The sequence below is a fragment of the Odocoileus virginianus genome, chromosome 10 (genome assembly GCF_023699985.2).
Source record: "Odocoileus virginianus isolate 20LAN1187 ecotype Illinois chromosome 10, Ovbor_1.2, whole genome shotgun sequence".
NCBI lineage: Eukaryota > Metazoa > Chordata > Mammalia > Artiodactyla > Cervidae > Odocoileus > Odocoileus virginianus.
Window position 1 is genome coordinate 30,828,247 of NC_069683.1, and position 16,941 is coordinate 30,845,187.

Consider the following 16,941-nt stretch of genomic DNA (forward strand, 5'->3'; position numbering starts at 1 on the left):
GAAATTATATTCTAGTGAATGAGTGAAAGAGTCATACAATAAACAAATACCTAGGTGAACTATAGAGCATGTCAGATGATCAGAAGTGCTCTGGAGAAAAATAAAGCATAAAAGGAGGGTAAGAGGGACATGGCTGTGTTTGGGGCATTGCCAATTTAAAATAGAGTGATTGGGGAAAACCTTATTGAGAAGTTGACATTGAGCAAAGATCTAATAGAGGTATACATAGTAAGCAGTCAGGGTTGCCAGGGTCAGGTGGGAGAGTAGGAGGTGATGTGAGGAGGGGGCTCCCGGGGCAGGTTATATAGGATTCTGTGGACTATTGTAATGATTTTGACTTTGATTCTGAAACAGATTATAAACCACTCTTGGGAGGGGAGTAATGACATGGTTTTGACTTAAGTTTTAAAGAATAATTATGCCTGTCATTTGGGACAAGGGTTGGGGGGGAACAGATCATTTGGGAAATTTATTGCAGGAATCCATCTGATATGTAATATAAGGGAAGACTCAGTATAGAATCTCTCCTTTTTGAAGATGAAAAAATGAATCTCTCAATGAATCTCTTTGGGGTCTGAGTCTTTTATCTACAAAATAGCATTTCATTTTGGCCAGTTTAAAAAGTTTACATGCTGGTTATGTTTGATTCTGTGGCATTGTTGTGTTAGTAAGTGCTAATATGAATTGTATGATTTGATTCTTTAGATGGCCGCCAAGAGCGAGTTATGTTCGACAAAATTACATCCCGAATCCAGAAGCTTTGTTATGGACTCAATATGGACTTTGTTGATCCTGTAAGTAAATAGGATTTATATCTTGGGTTGCTTGTTTCATGTGATTCCATTTACTTGTCTCTTATCTTTTCCCCTTCACTCTCTTGCTATATATACATATTCTGGTTTGGTATTCTCTTACAGCCTTGGATGTAAAATGTGAATTTATTGTTTAAAACTTTTTTTATTCTGGGAATTCCCTAGCGATCCAGTGATTAGGACTCTGGGCTTTCACTGCTGTGGCCTGGGTTCAGTTCCTGGTTAGGGAACTAAGATCCCACAAGCCATGTGGCATGGCAAAAAAACAAAACAAAAAGACAACAAGCAAACAAGAAACTCACTTTTTCCCCTAAAGTTTGGTCTGTGCTGTGAGTTCTGACTTCTCAGAGAACTATAAAGCTGAGAAAAGAGGAAAACTTGATATTAACATTTCAGTTAGGGGCTTCTTTGAGTAAATTATTTTATTAGGGAAAAATCTATTTTAAAACTTGTTTGAAATTGTGGTCATTTGGGTAGAAGTTGGTTTGAAATTTGCTTTTTTGTTATCCATACAGAAGGGATACATTAAAGTAATATAGAGTTGACAGCCAACCTTTGAATTCAGGAGAGCCATAAGCAAGTTGCTCTGCTTTTCTCCTCAGCTTCTATAACTCCTCTGCTCTAGATCTGCAGCATCTCTTATCTAGACTGCTGCCCATAGTGGTCTCTAAAGTGTCCTCCAGGTCTTCCTCACCTTGCCATCTTCCAATTCAGACTCCACATGACTTTCAAAATGATCTTACTACATAGAGTCTCTAATAATCTTTTTTCTTAAAATCCATATTGCCCCATCCTTATTTAGATATTTTATCTATATTACTACCCTAAATAGTCATTGAAAGGAGTGATGCTGACACTGAAGCTCCAATACTTTGACCACTTGATTCTAAGAGCTGACTCATTGGAAAAGACCCTGATTCTGGGAAAGATTGAGGGCAGGAGGAGAAGGGGGTAACAAATGATGAGATTGTTGGATGGTGTCACTAACTCAATGAACATGAGTTTGAGCAAACTCTGGGAGATGGTGAAGGACAGGGACGTCTGGCACGCTGCAGTTCATGGGGTCGCAGAGTCGGATATGACTTAGCGACTGAACAAAAACATCTGTATTACTGTAGCACTTGCGCTGGCCTCCTAGCATTAATCACCTAGTATAGAATTTATATGTTCCTATCCTCTCTAGAATTGTTGGGGAGGTCTGTATCTTGTTCTTGTGATATCCACAATGCTTAACACATACATAATTAGATGCTTGATAAGTATTGAATTGACCAAATAGTCGAAAGAGAATAATTTTATACAGCTTTAAGATATATTTATTATCATTTCCCTTTTACATTTAGAATACTACACAATAATTAGAATACTAAAATATTAGAGTTGGAACAAACCTGAGAGATCATCTTATTTTATCTCCCTTGATAAGAAAGGTTCAAAGAGAAGGGGGGTGATTGTACAAATGAGTGAGAGTGTAGGAAGAAGAATATTGGTACCTTGACTAGGTATCTTGACTCGTAGGTGTTCTGTTGCCACTTGTATACATTTCAGAGTGCAAGGGTGCTGGAGCCAGTATGAGCGTTCTAGGGTAGATGAACAAATCTGCATGCTTTAAATCTGGAGTGGTTATTAGCACACAGATGTTGTTTTATCCTGAGTTTTGATTACTTGCCTTGTAGCACCAGAAAGTGTATAGAAGACTTCACTACTCTTTTACTGAACATGACTTACCTGCTGAGAAGAAAGTGATCAGAAGAAACTTGAGTTTAGGTCTAACATGTAATTGGGATAAATTTTAAACTAGTAATTACACTTTTTTTTTTTTTTGAGAGGGGCATGCTTTGGTCAACTGGGAAATGGCATTCATTTTCTGTTGGGTTAATTTTTTTTACCTTTGCGGCCACACAGCTTGTGCAATCTTAGTTCCCATCAGGGATTGAACCCCTGCAGTGGAAGCTCAGAGTCCCAACCACTGGACATTCAGGGAATTCCCTAATCTGTTGTGTTTTTTTTTTAAGACTCAGTAAATACATACATACATACAACTTAGATTGGTGTGCTGCAGTTCATGGGGTTGCAAAGAGCCAGACACAACTGGGTGACTGAACAGCAGTAACACACAACTTAGAATTTGTCTTTCTTGACTTGGGCACTGTGTATTTTAAAAAGGGGTGCCTCTTACAGTATGGTCTTGAAAACAGTGAAATGTAGTGAGGTTGAATGGGATATGGAGCCAGAAGACTTGGACGTTAAAAACCTTGGGCAACTCCCAGTAACCTGGTTCCTCATGTAAAGTGGTGATAATTATAATACCCATCTCACAGGTAATTGCGAAATGTCAGAGAAGATTATGAAAGTTGAGATATTTTGTGAAGTGTTAAGTGAAGTGAAGTGAAAGGCGTTCAGTCATGTCCGACTCTTTGTGACACCACAGACTAGCCCGCCAGGCTCCTCTGTCCATGGAATTCTCCAGGCAAGAATACTGGAATGGGTTGCCATGCCTTTCTCCAGGGGATCTTCCGGAGCCAGGGATGGAACCTGCATTGCAGGCAGATTCTTTACTGTCTGAGCTACCAGGGAAGCCATTCACACCAGGGAGGTGTTAAAGAGTAGCCATTAAATTATCCAACGGCTCAGTCCCAATTCTAACTTACAGTTTCATTTCCTTTCACTAGACTGATTAAAGTTTGATTTGTTTGCTTTCTTGTTCTTGTCCTTAGGAATAATTGGGGGTAAATAGGTAAGTATATGGCCTGAACCATGATTACATACAGAAAATTTGAATGAAAGATGGGAAAATACTTATAGAAAAATTGGTCTGTTTTCAGCTGTTTCCCTATGTGTCTGTTAATCTTTGTGAAGCTCTACTTAAATTTTAAAACTAACTTTCTTCTCTTTTTTACTCTTTGCTCCCTTGCCTACTCCCTGCCTCTCTCCCCTCTCTTCTCTCCCTCCCCCCTCCCTCCCTCTTTCCTTCCTTCTTTCTTTGGATGCTTCATTGTATATGTAGTATGCATTTTCTAGCAGCTATATTCACTTATGAAGTCTCATTACTAAATTTTCCACAGTGTACAATTCTGAAAGATGATTTTTCATAAAAGGAAATTGTCTTTTATTTTTATATAAATTTGATTGTTTTCTTCATTGTTCTTTTAAGGAAGATGTTGGTTCCTGGAAAAGCACAAGTAATTCTTAGCTTTGCTTTTATAGGCTCAGATCACCATGAAAGTAATCCAAGGCTTATACAGTGGGGTCACTACTGTGGAACTGGATACTTTGGCTGCTGAGACAGCTGCAACCTTGACTACTAAGCACCCTGACTATGCCATCCTGGCAGCAAGGATTGCCGTCTCTAACTTGCACAAAGAAACCAAGAAAGTATTCAGTGGTGAGTCTAGAAGAAAAAGAAAGAATTTAGTATTCTCAGAAAATGTATAAGTGAACTAGAATGAGACCTTGAGTATCAAAAGAAAAGTTACATCTTGTTTGAAAAAGGGAAGTGTGCAAGTTGGTGGCAGAGGGAGACTAGAACTTCCTGTGTCTCCATGCTGCTCATCTGCTGCATGGAAAGGTCAATGAAACTTTTCTTTATCTTTTTGTTCTCTCTCTATTTTTTTGTTTTTTGAAGCCCCTCTTTAGATGCTTAGTGGTGGCGTGGTTGGAAAAAAAATAATATTTATTGATAATTCCTAAGTTAAACAAAATGTTACAATCAGTCTTTTGTCACCATTAGTCATCACTCCCATTTTACAGTTCAGAGAATGTGGGCAAAAGAAGGCTAAATAATGTGTTAAGTATATAAAAAGTGATATGTAAGAAGTCAGCTGGTAGACTGAGAGTAGAAATCTTTTGGCTCTCAATTCCAGATCTTTTATGTGGGACTTTAAACATTATATCTCCCTCTTCAGTAGATTTGTAAGAGTAAAGCTATCAGATCTTCCAAAATTGATCTATGGATTCAAGTCAGTGTCAGAATGCCAGCTTTGTATGTGTCTGTATTATATATAAACACAGAGGACCAAATGTCTGCTATGATGTCTGAAAGAGAGAGAGCTTATTACTCAATGTGCATTTATAGAAGTAAAATCCTTGAGATGATAGATTTTGAATTTTAAGTTGAGTTTCTGTTTTGTTAGGGTAAAAGAAAACTTGAGATTATAATTTATGTTTTTCTTTATTTTCACCTAATAAGTCCTTAATGGAGTAAGGTGTGAGAATCATCTGGCAGTCCTTTTCAGACTATAAGAGTATATGCTCACTCCAACTCTGGAAAGTTATTTCTTTAAGGGTTTTCTTATTTTACTTATGTAAGTTTCTGTGTATATTTATATATCATGTATTTGTCCATTGAGCACTCTCTTTGCTAGGTACTAAGGTGAGTTGGGATGAAAGACAGTTGAGAACCACTGTTTTAAATTGTTAACCTGAAGATTGAATTTGCTGTTAAGTGATTTTGGTATTTTAATTTTCTGTTGTTTTGTTTTTAGATGTAATGGAAGACCTCTTCAACTATATAAATCCACACAATGGCAAACACTCTCCCATGGTGGCCAAGTCAACATTGGATATTGTTTTGGCAAATAAAGATGTATGTATAATACTTTTCATGGTGAAAAATTTTTTATAGGTTGTTTTTTTAAGGCAATGAACACATTTTTAAAAATTTAAACACTATGATAAGAGATAGAGGTAAAAAGTAATTCTCCTTCTCTGAATTCTGGTTTTCTTGTCTAGAAAGTATAGCACTTTGTCATTTTAAAATGTATTTTTCCCAGAATTGTTCTGTAACACATGGTGTGTGTGCATTTATTTTTCCTTTTAGTGGTAATGTACTGTGCATACTATTCTTTCTAATATTTTTTCACTTACAGGTATATCTTAGAGATAGTTCTTTATTAGCATTTATGAATTTACCTTATTCTTTCTAACACCTGCATAGCATTCTATCCTATAGCCATATCATCATTATATATATATGTAAGAATTGCTTTAGTGATGAATATTTGTTTTCCATTTATCACTGCAGTCAGTATTCTCATATGGTAGTATGTTGCTCATAGATGAGATATGAGATCCTGGTGAGGTAAATCCCTTAAGTGAAATTGCTGAGCCAAAAAGTATATACGTTCAAAATTTTGGTAGACATTGCCAAACTGACTTCCAAAAAGGTTGCTCAGGTTAAATTTTGGAAGGTCTTCTTGCTCAGCAACTTAAAAATTATCCATTTGTGTTTTAATTCCTTTCTTAACTACATCCCAGAGGACAGAGGGAAAGATGGGTAGATCCAGCCAGCCCTTTTGCACACAGAATTTATTTACCATGCATATCTGCACAGATTAGAAATCAATTTTAACTGTAGGTAATAGAGTGATTAGTTGGCTATCTCTAAATATGTATCTGATGTTAAAGAGACTGAGAGAAAACTGAGTGAGTTGTTTGTGTATTTGTGTGTATAATCTTGAAGACAGGTGAGAAACAAAAATAAATGACATAAAAAACCTGTATCTAAAATATAAATTTTGATAATCGAGTATCTCAGTTCTCCATTAGTCATGCAAAGCCCCTACGTGCCTTGGCAACAAAGATGCCCTTAAAAATTTAACAGAAAGTGAGGAATTTCGTATAGATTTTTCTAGTCCTTGGACATGGATCCTTGTATGGAAACACTGATAGTATTTTGAAAAATTGGCTCTATGTTCTTCTATCCAAAATGCTTATTTGTACCTAATTGCTTTGTTTCCTTTAAATGGCTTTATAGCTTACACAAGCTCTGTAGCAATGGCCAGTTCTGCTTTAAAATATCACTGTCACAGTAATATTTTGTTTAAAATCTGTTAAAGGACTATGGATTTGATTAGCCTTATAATTAATGTAATTGTTTATCATAAATTGTATACAGTTTAAAATGGAAAATAAAGATATGTATTAGTATTTATATGGCTCCAATACTTTTGGATTAATAGCTAATCTAAAAACATGTTTTAGGATGATAATATAGTCCCTTTTATACTCATATTCTTTCCCTTTTTAGAGATACTGTAAACACAATAGGGAAAGTTTGAAAAGTCACATTTATGTTTTTACTTATGTACAACTTACATGTTTTCGTCTAGTCTTTTAATGTATGTGTTTTTAAACCTGGTTAGGATACTCAATTTATATAATTTTTTTCCTTAACATTAGGTATGGATTTCTATTCTACAACAAATATACTTAGTGTTATCTCTTGTATCCTATATCAATTTTAGTTCTGAAATCAGGGCTGAAAGGTAACAAATTTTGTGAAAATAAGTGTAATTATCTTAATTATGGGTTTTTTTTTTTTTTTTAAACCTTCATCAGCGCCTGAATTCTGCAATTATCTATGACCGAGATTTCTCTTATAATTACTTTGGCTTTAAGGTAAATAATGGGTTTCAAATAAGTGGGAATTCCTTCTTCAATTAGGAAATACAGATTTTTTGTTTATGTTTTAGTGATATAATTATAAAGGTAGTAATTTGTTGGGAGTTGGGATGGTCCTGAGGGATTAGTGGGGTTAGGATTGTGGTGATTGTTTGAATTAAGGAAAGATAGCTTATTCATTTGCAGTTTTCAAATTTTCCAAATAGTATTTCTGGATACCTGTGGAGTTATGCAGGTAATTTGCCAGAATGATTCAATATTATCCTGTTTATGCAACAACTATTTATTGAATTCCTACTATGTGCCAAGTGGTTTTCTAGGTACTTTTGTGTTGATAAACAGTGTTATGTAGTGATTGAGAATGTGAATGCTGATGTCAGACCACCTAGGTTCAAATCATCGCTTCATTTCTTATTAGCAAGGGACTTAATCCCTTTTTCCTTCAGTTTTCTCATCTTTAGAATGGGGATAATAATAAAATTTCAATATCAAATGCTCTTGAAGTTTAAGTGAGTGTGTATATGTTGCTTTGGTCAGTACCTAGCCTGTTATAAGCATTTTATAAATGTTAATGATATGAACCATTATAATATAAAGAATACCACAACTTCTGCTATGAACATTATACATATTAATGTAGAGTTGGCTTTTTCCAGAAAATTTTAGGCATTCTTTTTTGAAAAAATAGTCAATTGATAATGTTCTAAGCTAAAACTAGTAAATCTAAATATGATGTTCTTGTCATTTAAGATTATTTTAAAAACTGAGTAGATTTAAATAGCTGCATATTGTGAATGATATATCTACTATGTCTTTAAAAACTATGCTCTGGAAGTTTTTCAGTTGTTTTGCTTTTTCTAGACACTGGAGCGATCCTATTTGTTGAAGATCAATGGGAAGGGTGAGACATGAATGCGTTTGTGTGTTATATTTTCTGTTCATTATATTGAATATAGAACTTTAAGCTATTTGTCTTAACATTTCTATTTAAACTCTAACTAACACTTTAAACTTTAGGTTTAGTTTATGAATAATCTTGCTGCTTATTGGTGTAAATTTTTTTAAATTGTCTTTTGTTGTTCCTTTTTTTAGGTTCAAGTACATATCTCAGCCTAGTTTTCATGTGAAAAATTTCTCTTGTTTTTAGTGGCTGAAAGACCACAACACATGTTGATGAGGGTATCTGTGGGGATTCACAAAGAAGATATTGATGCTGCTATTGAAACATACAACCTTCTTTCTGAGAAGTGGTTTACCCATGCCTCTCCCACTCTGTTCAATGCTGGTACCAACCGCCCACAACTTTCTAGGTATGTGTCATCTACAGTCACTTTTAACATTCTAAAACGCTTTTGACTAGGGAAATAAACCTTGACCTGAAGAAACTAGATAGTTCATCAAATAAAAATTAATTTGATAAACAATCATTAAATGAGATTTACTTTCTGGAAAACTCTTACTGCATTGTGGTAAACAAATTGATGAGAGACAAATGCCAGTAGTGAAATTTTAAGCTTGTTTCTGGTGATGGTTGTACAACTCTGTAAATATAATAAAACCCATCAGTTGTACACTTGAAATGGAAAATTGTATGGTATGTGAATTATATCTCAATAAAGTATTTTCTGATAATAATTAGAGGATTCTAATAGTAGTCTGTATGAGAGAGTATGGTATTTTGGGTTAGGGAAGTGAAAGTAGAGATTGAGAGAAGTAGACTGATTCAAGAGATTTGGGAGGTAAAATTGATAGAATTGGTGATTTGAATATGAGTCAAGAGTGATTCCTGAGTTATGGGTAAAGTAACAGATTTATTATGGTGTCATTTTCTGAGAAAGGAAACAGTGGAACAGAGTCCAGTAGTTTATTAAAAAAGAAAAAAGCTAATACAGTCTAAGCAAGCTGGGTTATCTCAGGAATTCAAGGATATGCTAACATCAAAAAGTGTATTAATGTAATTCATTGCCCTAACATTTTATGTTATTTAGTACTTTCATTTAAAAAAATAGCAAAATAGATGTAGAAAATAACTTCCTTTCTTTGGTAAAAGATATCCACTAAAAACTTAAATCTGTTGGACCTCTGTTTTTAGCTTTGTAGTTGAGGCCTGAGCCAGCATTGTAATTGTAAGATAAGGAAAAAAATGGTTGGTTGGAAATGAGGGAATGAAACTAATGATTCCTTAAGAGCATCTACAGAGCATCTACAGACAAGTTATTAGAAGTAAAAGGATTTCAGCAGAATGTGTGTGTGTGTGTGTGTGTGTGTGTGAATTGCTCAGTTGTGTCTGACTGTTTGCAACCCCATGTACTATAGCCTGCCAGGCTCTTCTGTCCATGGAATTCTCCAGGCAAAAATACTGGAGTGGGTAGCCATTCCCTTCTCCAGGGAGATTGTCCCAACCCAGGGATCAAACCTGGGTCTCCCGCATTGCAGGCAGATTCTTTACCATCTGAGACACCAGGGAAGTCCTTCAGTAGAATATCTGGATATAAATTCAACATAAATTAATTTATTGAAATTTGTACTTTAGCTGCTAGAAGATTTAAGGAGCTTCCCTGGTGACTCAGGGGTAAAGAATTCGCCTGCCAATGCAGAGGACGTGTGTTCAATCCCTGCGTTGGGAAGATCTCCTGAAGAAGGATATGGCAACCCATTCTACTGTTCTTACCTGTGAAATCCCATGGACAGAGGAGCCTGGTGGGCTACAGTCCATGGGGTTGCAAAAGAGCTGGACACAGCAACTAAAAAACAAAACCAAAAAAAGAAGATTTAACTTTTATTTATTTTTTTTTTTTTTTGTGCTCAAGAAAGCAATATCTTTATTTCACTTATGAAAAAACTAAGGCCCAGAGGGTGGCTGACTCAAGGTCACAGAGGTAGTGACAGGGCTGGGACAAGGATTTGGATTTTTTTTGCAGTGGCATGTGGGATCTCAGATTCCTGACTAGGTTCAGGGATTGAACCTCGGCCCCTGCAGTAGGTGCAAAGTCCTTAACCTCTGGACCACCAGGGGAGTCCCAGGGATTCAGAGTTTAGAACTTCTCTGCTTTTCACACCCCAGTGGGTGACCCAGCCCAGGCGGAGTTGGAAAATCTTTCTCTTTACCCCTCTTCACCAAGGAGAGCTGAGACTTTCCTCAGGGTGGGGAGATGGGAGAGGGACCTGGGCCAGAGTGAGGAGACTCACTAGATGGCAGGAGTCGGTGCGCCCCCCTTCTGATTCCTTGTGACCAGTCGGCATAAACAGATTGTGACAGAGAGGGGAAGGGCAGGGGAGGGCGATTATGGAAACTGAAGGGGAGAAGAGGGAATCCTACTGCTCACCTGCTTATAATAATATCCAGCACTTACTGTAGGTTAGACGTTGTACAGGAGGCAGTGGCCAAAACCATCCCAAAGAAAAAGAAATGAAAGAAGGCAAAATGGTTGTCTGAGGAATCCTTCCAAACAGCGAGAAAAGAAGAGAAGTGAAAAAGTGGAGAAAGGGAAAGACACACCTATCTGAATGCGGAGTTCCAGAGAACAGCAAGGAGGGATAAGAAAGCCTTCTCAAGTCAACAATGTAAAGAAACAGAGGAAAACAATAGAATGGGAAAGACCAGAGATCTCTTCAAGAAAGCTGGAGATACCAAGGAAACATCTCATGCAAAGATGAGCCCAATAAAGCACAGAAATGGTATGGACCTAACAGAAGTAGAAGAGATTAAGAAGACGTGGCAAGAATACACAGAAGAACATACACAAAAAGGTCTTAATGATCCAGACAAGGGCTTTCTTGGTGGCTCAGAGGTAACGAATTTGACTGCAATGTAGGAGACCCGGGTTCAATCCTTGGGTCAGGAAGATCCCTTGGAAAAGGGAATGACTACCCACTGCAGTATTCTTGCCCGGAGAGTCCCATGGACAGAGGCGCCTGGAAGGTTACAGTCCATGGGGTCAGATAACCATGGTGGTGTAGTCACCCAACATCCTGGAGTGTGAAGTCAAAAATCAAGATTTAACTTTTAAAATGTATAATACTGGAAGGTACTCAGGAATAAATCTATTGAAAGGTGTGTAAGGCTTTTAAGGAAAAAATTCTAAAATGTAATTGAAGGACGTTATGAAACAAATCAAGAGTGATCGTATATTCATAAATGGATTTAATAGCAGTGTCAGCTTTTCCCAAGTTAATCTACAGATTCAGTATAATTCCAGTCAGAATTTTAACATGCAGATTCCAGAATTTATATGGAGGAGCAAATGGCTAAGAATAATCTAATGCTGCTCAAATACACCAGATCCTAATCCCTGAAATTTACAAATGTTACCTTATAAGGAAAAACAGTCTTTCAGGTATGATTAAGAAAGATCTAATTTTCAAATAATGCTTTTAATTATTTAGCTTCTTAGAGTAGCCACATAACAGAAACTGACAAATCCATGTTGTTATTTAGTCAGATAGTTGTTTCTTTTGCAAATCCATGGACTGTGGCCCACCAAGCTTCTCTGTCCATGGTATTTTCCAGGCAAGAATACTGGAGTGGGTTGTCATTTTCCCCTTCCAAGAAAGATCTTGACATAGGGAGATTATCCCAAATTATTCAGGTGGGCCCTGAATCTAATAAAAAATATTCTTATAAGACAGAGGCTAAGGGAAATACAAGACATACAGAGGAAAAGAAGGCAGTGTGTAGATAGAGACAGAAATTGGAGTCAGGTAGCTATAAGCAGAGGAGCCCAGAAGCTGACTCCTTTAGGAATGTTCTCCACTAGAGCCTCTGAAGGATTTTGGCCCAGTGAAACTGATGCTGAGCTTCTTACCTCCTAAGCTGTGAGAGAATTAATTTCTACTTTAAGCCACCAAGTTAGTGGCATTTGTTAGGACAGCCACAAGAAATTAATATAAATAGCAAGATAGTTTTGAAGAAAAAGTCCTGCTAGATTTAAGACTACTATAAAGCTATGTTTATCTATCCTAGAGTAAATACCCTACTTTGTGGATTATATGAGAACTTGATGAATAACAGATATCATTGTATTTCATTGGGAAAACAGTGCTAGGAAAATCGGTTACCCTATAGGGAAATGTATAATTAGATTTCCTTTCTTCATGTCATATACAGAAATAAATTCAAGAGAAAAATATAAATATGAAAGTAAAATCTTTTAGAAGAACATGTAGAGAAAATAAATATTTTCCTCCCCAGCTTTTTAATATGAATTTCAAACATTCAGAAAAATTTGAAGGAGTGAACTCCACTGATACACCCACTTACGCCTCGATTTTAAAAATTACTGATATTTTGTCATATACATGTATTTTTTATTTTTGTCTTGAAAATTAAAAATATTTTTGGCTAAGTCATTTGACAGTGGGTTTCAGATGTCATAACTATCAACCTACATCTTGATAGAATATATATGACCTCAGAGGAGTGAAACATTTCTTAAAATAGATATAATAAGCAGACAACATAAAGGAAAAATTGACTATATTAAAATTTTAAACTTTGGCAAACCAAATACAGTGAAAAAGATTTCAGACGGTGAGAGGAAACTTGCAATGTATGTTAACTGTTGAAAGATTATAAGAAAAAGACACAAAACCAAATAGAAACATGGGCTAATTTGTAGAAGAAACTGATTGGTTGATAAACAAATGAGATGATGATAAACTTTGCTTTTAATTAAGAAAGTGAAAGTTAACATCATAATGAGATATTTCATACCCAACAGATTGATACAGGTTAAAAGGCTGATGAACTAAGTATTGGTAAGCATGTGGGCACACTCATGCATTGATTGATAGAGTATACTTACCCATTCACTTTGGAGAATCTTTAGTAAAGTGGAACACATGCATATCTTTTGACTCAAATTCCTTTCCTAAGTTTACACCCTATAGACAATCCTTAGATATAAACACAAGGAAATATGTTTAAAAACTTCCATAGCAAACAAGTTGGAAATAATCTAAATGCCCACCAGCAGGCAAGTGGATATTGGTATATTCATACAATGGAATACCTTACAGCAAACTAGTCCTATATGTATCAGTAGGAATGATTCTCTAAAACAATACTGAGTTAAATAAAAGTGGGTTGCAGAAAGATAGTATGAAACCAGAAATTTTTTTAAAATGTGGAACATATGTAAATGCTAAAGGAACGTAGAAAGCATGGAAACAGCATATATTTGTTATATATATATATATATATTATATATTAGGTTATATTTGTAGCATCAAATTTCTTGAAGCAGGTGGTAAGTACAAAGTATATATTATAAATTCTCTATTATTTCTGAATGTCTGAATATTCAATAAAAAAGTCAAAAGATAAAGTCTATTTGTTTGGATGAATATTAAAGTTGGTAAAAGGGATCATTGGTAGAATAAGGGTTCTGGAGTTGGAGGATAAGATCCAAATCACAGGTAGAAAGATTATCTTCAAAAAAGACTGTAAGGGAGCTAAATTTTGATGGACATATCAAATTTGGTTCATTATTGGATTGGTGGTTTTTTTTTTTCATGATGCTTTTGAACTGTGGTGTTGGAGAAGACTCTTGAGAGTCGCTTGGACTGCAAGGAGATCCAATCAGTCCATCCTAAGGGAAATCAGTCCTGGGTGTTCATTGGAAGGACTGATGCTGAAGCTGAAACTCCAATACTTTGGCCACCTCATGTGAAGAGTTGACTCATTGGAAAAGACCCTGATGCTGGGAGGGATTGGGGACAGGAGGAGAAGGGGACGACAGAGGATGAGATGGCTGGATGTCATCACCGACTCGATGGACATGAGTTTGAGTAATCTCCAGGAGTTGGTAATGGACAGGGAGGCCTGGCATGCTGTGATTCATGGGGTCGCAAAGAGTCGGAAATGACTGAGCGACTGAACTGAACTGAACTGCATTTTTCTTGGCTTGAAAAGATGTTAAGTATGCTTAGGAATTTACCTCAGAAAATGTTATAATGGCACATTTGTAATCTGGTGAATAGGTAAGCTGATATTTTTACCTATCCCTAAGACTTTTATGTAGGCTCAGCATCTAGGTTAGATGGCAAGATGATTTTAAAACAGTGTATGTTGATATGTTATATTGTGTCATATCCAATGAAGGTTTTGGTTCTTTTTCCTTCTAAAAACATTAAAAAGAATTTTTTTTTCTTCTAAAAAAAATTTTGTAAGTTTGAGATCATTTATTTGCCTAACTTACTCTCTTTGAATTATATAGTTGTTTTTTGACTCTCCTTCATTTCCTTGCTGAATTGTGACTTTTCCCCCCTGTAGCTGTTTCCTTCTGAGTATGAAAGATGATAGCATTGAAGGCATTTATGACACTCTAAAGCAGTGTGCATTGATTTCCAAGTCCGCTGGCGGAATTGGTGTTGCTGTGAGTTGTATTCGAGCTACTGGCAGCTACATTGCTGGGGTAAGCTTCTGTTATGTGACTAAAAATATGTGGGCTAGAGGGATTCAAGTCCATAAACAACCAGGGTTGTGGTTGAGAGGGCATTTGCGGGAGCGTGGGAGAACTGGATCTCTGTTAATTACTAGCTGGCTGTGCAACTTAGAATGAGTGATTTCACTACTGCTATCTTATTAGAGGTTGATTAGATGGGCTCTATGGTGTTTTTTAGCTCAGATTTTGGAATTCTGATTTGCTTTAGCAATAATAATAATATTAATAGCTTTTATTATTCATTGCTTACTATATGCTAAATGTTATAAAAGTTTTATGTGAATTACTACAACCTTATGAGATAGATAGACATTACAAACACAGTAAACTTTACTCCCTATGGTGACGTTGTGAGTGTAGCCACTGTTGTCTTCATTTTACAAGTGAGGAAGCTGCAGCTTACAAAGTTAAATTACTTCCAGAGATTAGTCATTTAACATGTGATAGAGCCAGGGATTCAAGCTTAATCATAAATACTTTATGAAGTAAATTTCAGCTCTTTTAGTTCACTGTTGACTGGGAGTCAAGATCATGGTTTTGGGTGGAATCTTAAAAATAAGGCAAATGGATGTGTATCCATGACAGAAACAGACTCACAGATAAAGAAGACAAACTTGTGGTTGCCAAACGGTCAGGGAAGCAGGGTCAACATCATTAGTTATCAGGAAAACGTAAATCAATGCCACGTGAGATATCACTTTACACCCACCAGGATGTATGCTATAATCAGAACAACAGAAAAGAAGTGCTAATGAAGATGTGGAGAAATAGTGACAAATTACGGATATGGCATTAACTAATATATAAACTACTATATATAAAATATTTAAGCAGCAAGGATATACTGTATAGAATAGGGAATTATACCCATTATATTGCAATAATGTATAATGGACTATAATAGGCTGAAATCACATTCAGTATAAAATACTGAATCACTATGCTGTATACCTGAAACTAATAACAATATTGTAAATTAACCATACTTCAATTTAAAAAACAAAAGAAAAAAATTTGATGATTTTGAGTAAGACCTGGATTTAAATCCTGTCTCTACTAATTACTAGTAGTGTGGCCTAGTGCAAGTTATTTTACTTCTCTGAGTTTGTCTCCTCCTCTATAAGGTGAAGAAAATATCTCACCCTATAGAAAGAGAGTCCAGAAGAAACCATTCTGTTATGTGGTGTTCATTATCTTTCTAGGGTGCTTAAAGTCTTGCCTTGGGTTAGAATGATTATTTTAAAAATTTGATAGGTATCTCATCTTCATTCTAGAATTTATTTATTGGAGAATCTCCATTTGCCTTATTGTATTAATTTATCTACTGCATATAATTCTTACTATAAATCGCCTTGAATTCTTTTGAGAAAAATATACTGTAGTAGGGATTTTACTGTACCCAAATTATTTCATTATATGATGACCTTTTGAAAGTATGGGGTTTAAATTCAGCTATCCTGATTTTGGATTCGTTTGACTTATAGTTGTTATTTCTTATCGTAAGCTAGAGATGCCATGAAATAATGTTGTACATATTTGTAATTTATTCCACAGTTTTGTTTTATGTTGGGCATTATGTTTTCAAAGCAGAGGTGGAAATGGGGAGCGGATGAAGCTAGACTGGGAGAGAGTAATTTTCCTGCTGTTGACCCATTTTCTTCTTTTCCTTGCTGACCCCCTCTTGCTCCTCCAGATGCCTTTATCCTGTTTTCTTTTTCAGACTAATGGCAATTCCAATGGTCTTGTACCAATGCTGAGAGTATATAACAACACAGCTCGATATGTGGATCAAGGTGGAAACAAGGTATGCTTTGTGATTGAAAGTCCTAGAAATCAGAACTGAAAATCTCATATAAACTTATAATAAGATAGCTCACTGTGTATGTTTCTAACAACTCTTCCACTTTTATGATCAATATAATGTGTATAATTTTTACTTATTTTAAAGTATAGACACTTGAAGTATACAGTTTGATGATTATATACTTGTGTAATCACACCAGTCAAGCCATAAAACATTGCCACACCAATGTGTTTCCTTTGTATTCATCATCCATCACTCCTACACATACATACTTTATCCTTGGCTCCAGGCAGCCAGTGATCTAGTCAGCTTTCTTACAAGACAGTTTATTTGCAAGGCATTTCTAAAGTAGTGACTCATATTGATACCTTGGAGAAGGGCATGGCAACCCACTCCAGCATTCTTGCCTGGAGAATCCCCATAGACATAGGAGCCTGGCAGGCTGTAGTCCATGGGGTCATAAAGAGTTGGACATGTC

The 16,941-nt window shown here is 35.9% G+C and overlaps 1 protein-coding gene across 1 annotated transcript in view; it reads left to right on the plus strand.

Annotated features, from left to right (window-relative positions):
- The window catches only part of RRM1 (ribonucleotide reductase catalytic subunit M1), a 40,065-nt gene that overhangs the window by 5,758 nt on the left and 17,366 nt on the right, over positions 1 to 16,941 (plus strand). Inside the window, exons 2-9 of the mRNA XM_020891103.2 lie at positions 706 to 794; positions 4,020 to 4,197; positions 5,297 to 5,397; positions 7,152 to 7,211; positions 8,076 to 8,115; positions 8,362 to 8,524; positions 14,488 to 14,629; positions 16,380 to 16,463. Of these exons, the coding sequence (XP_020746762.1) occupies positions 706 to 794; positions 4,020 to 4,197; positions 5,297 to 5,397; positions 7,152 to 7,211; positions 8,076 to 8,115; positions 8,362 to 8,524; positions 14,488 to 14,629; positions 16,380 to 16,463 (857 nt within the window). The remainder of the gene's footprint in view (positions 1 to 705; positions 795 to 4,019; positions 4,198 to 5,296; positions 5,398 to 7,151; positions 7,212 to 8,075; positions 8,116 to 8,361; positions 8,525 to 14,487; positions 14,630 to 16,379; positions 16,464 to 16,941) is intronic.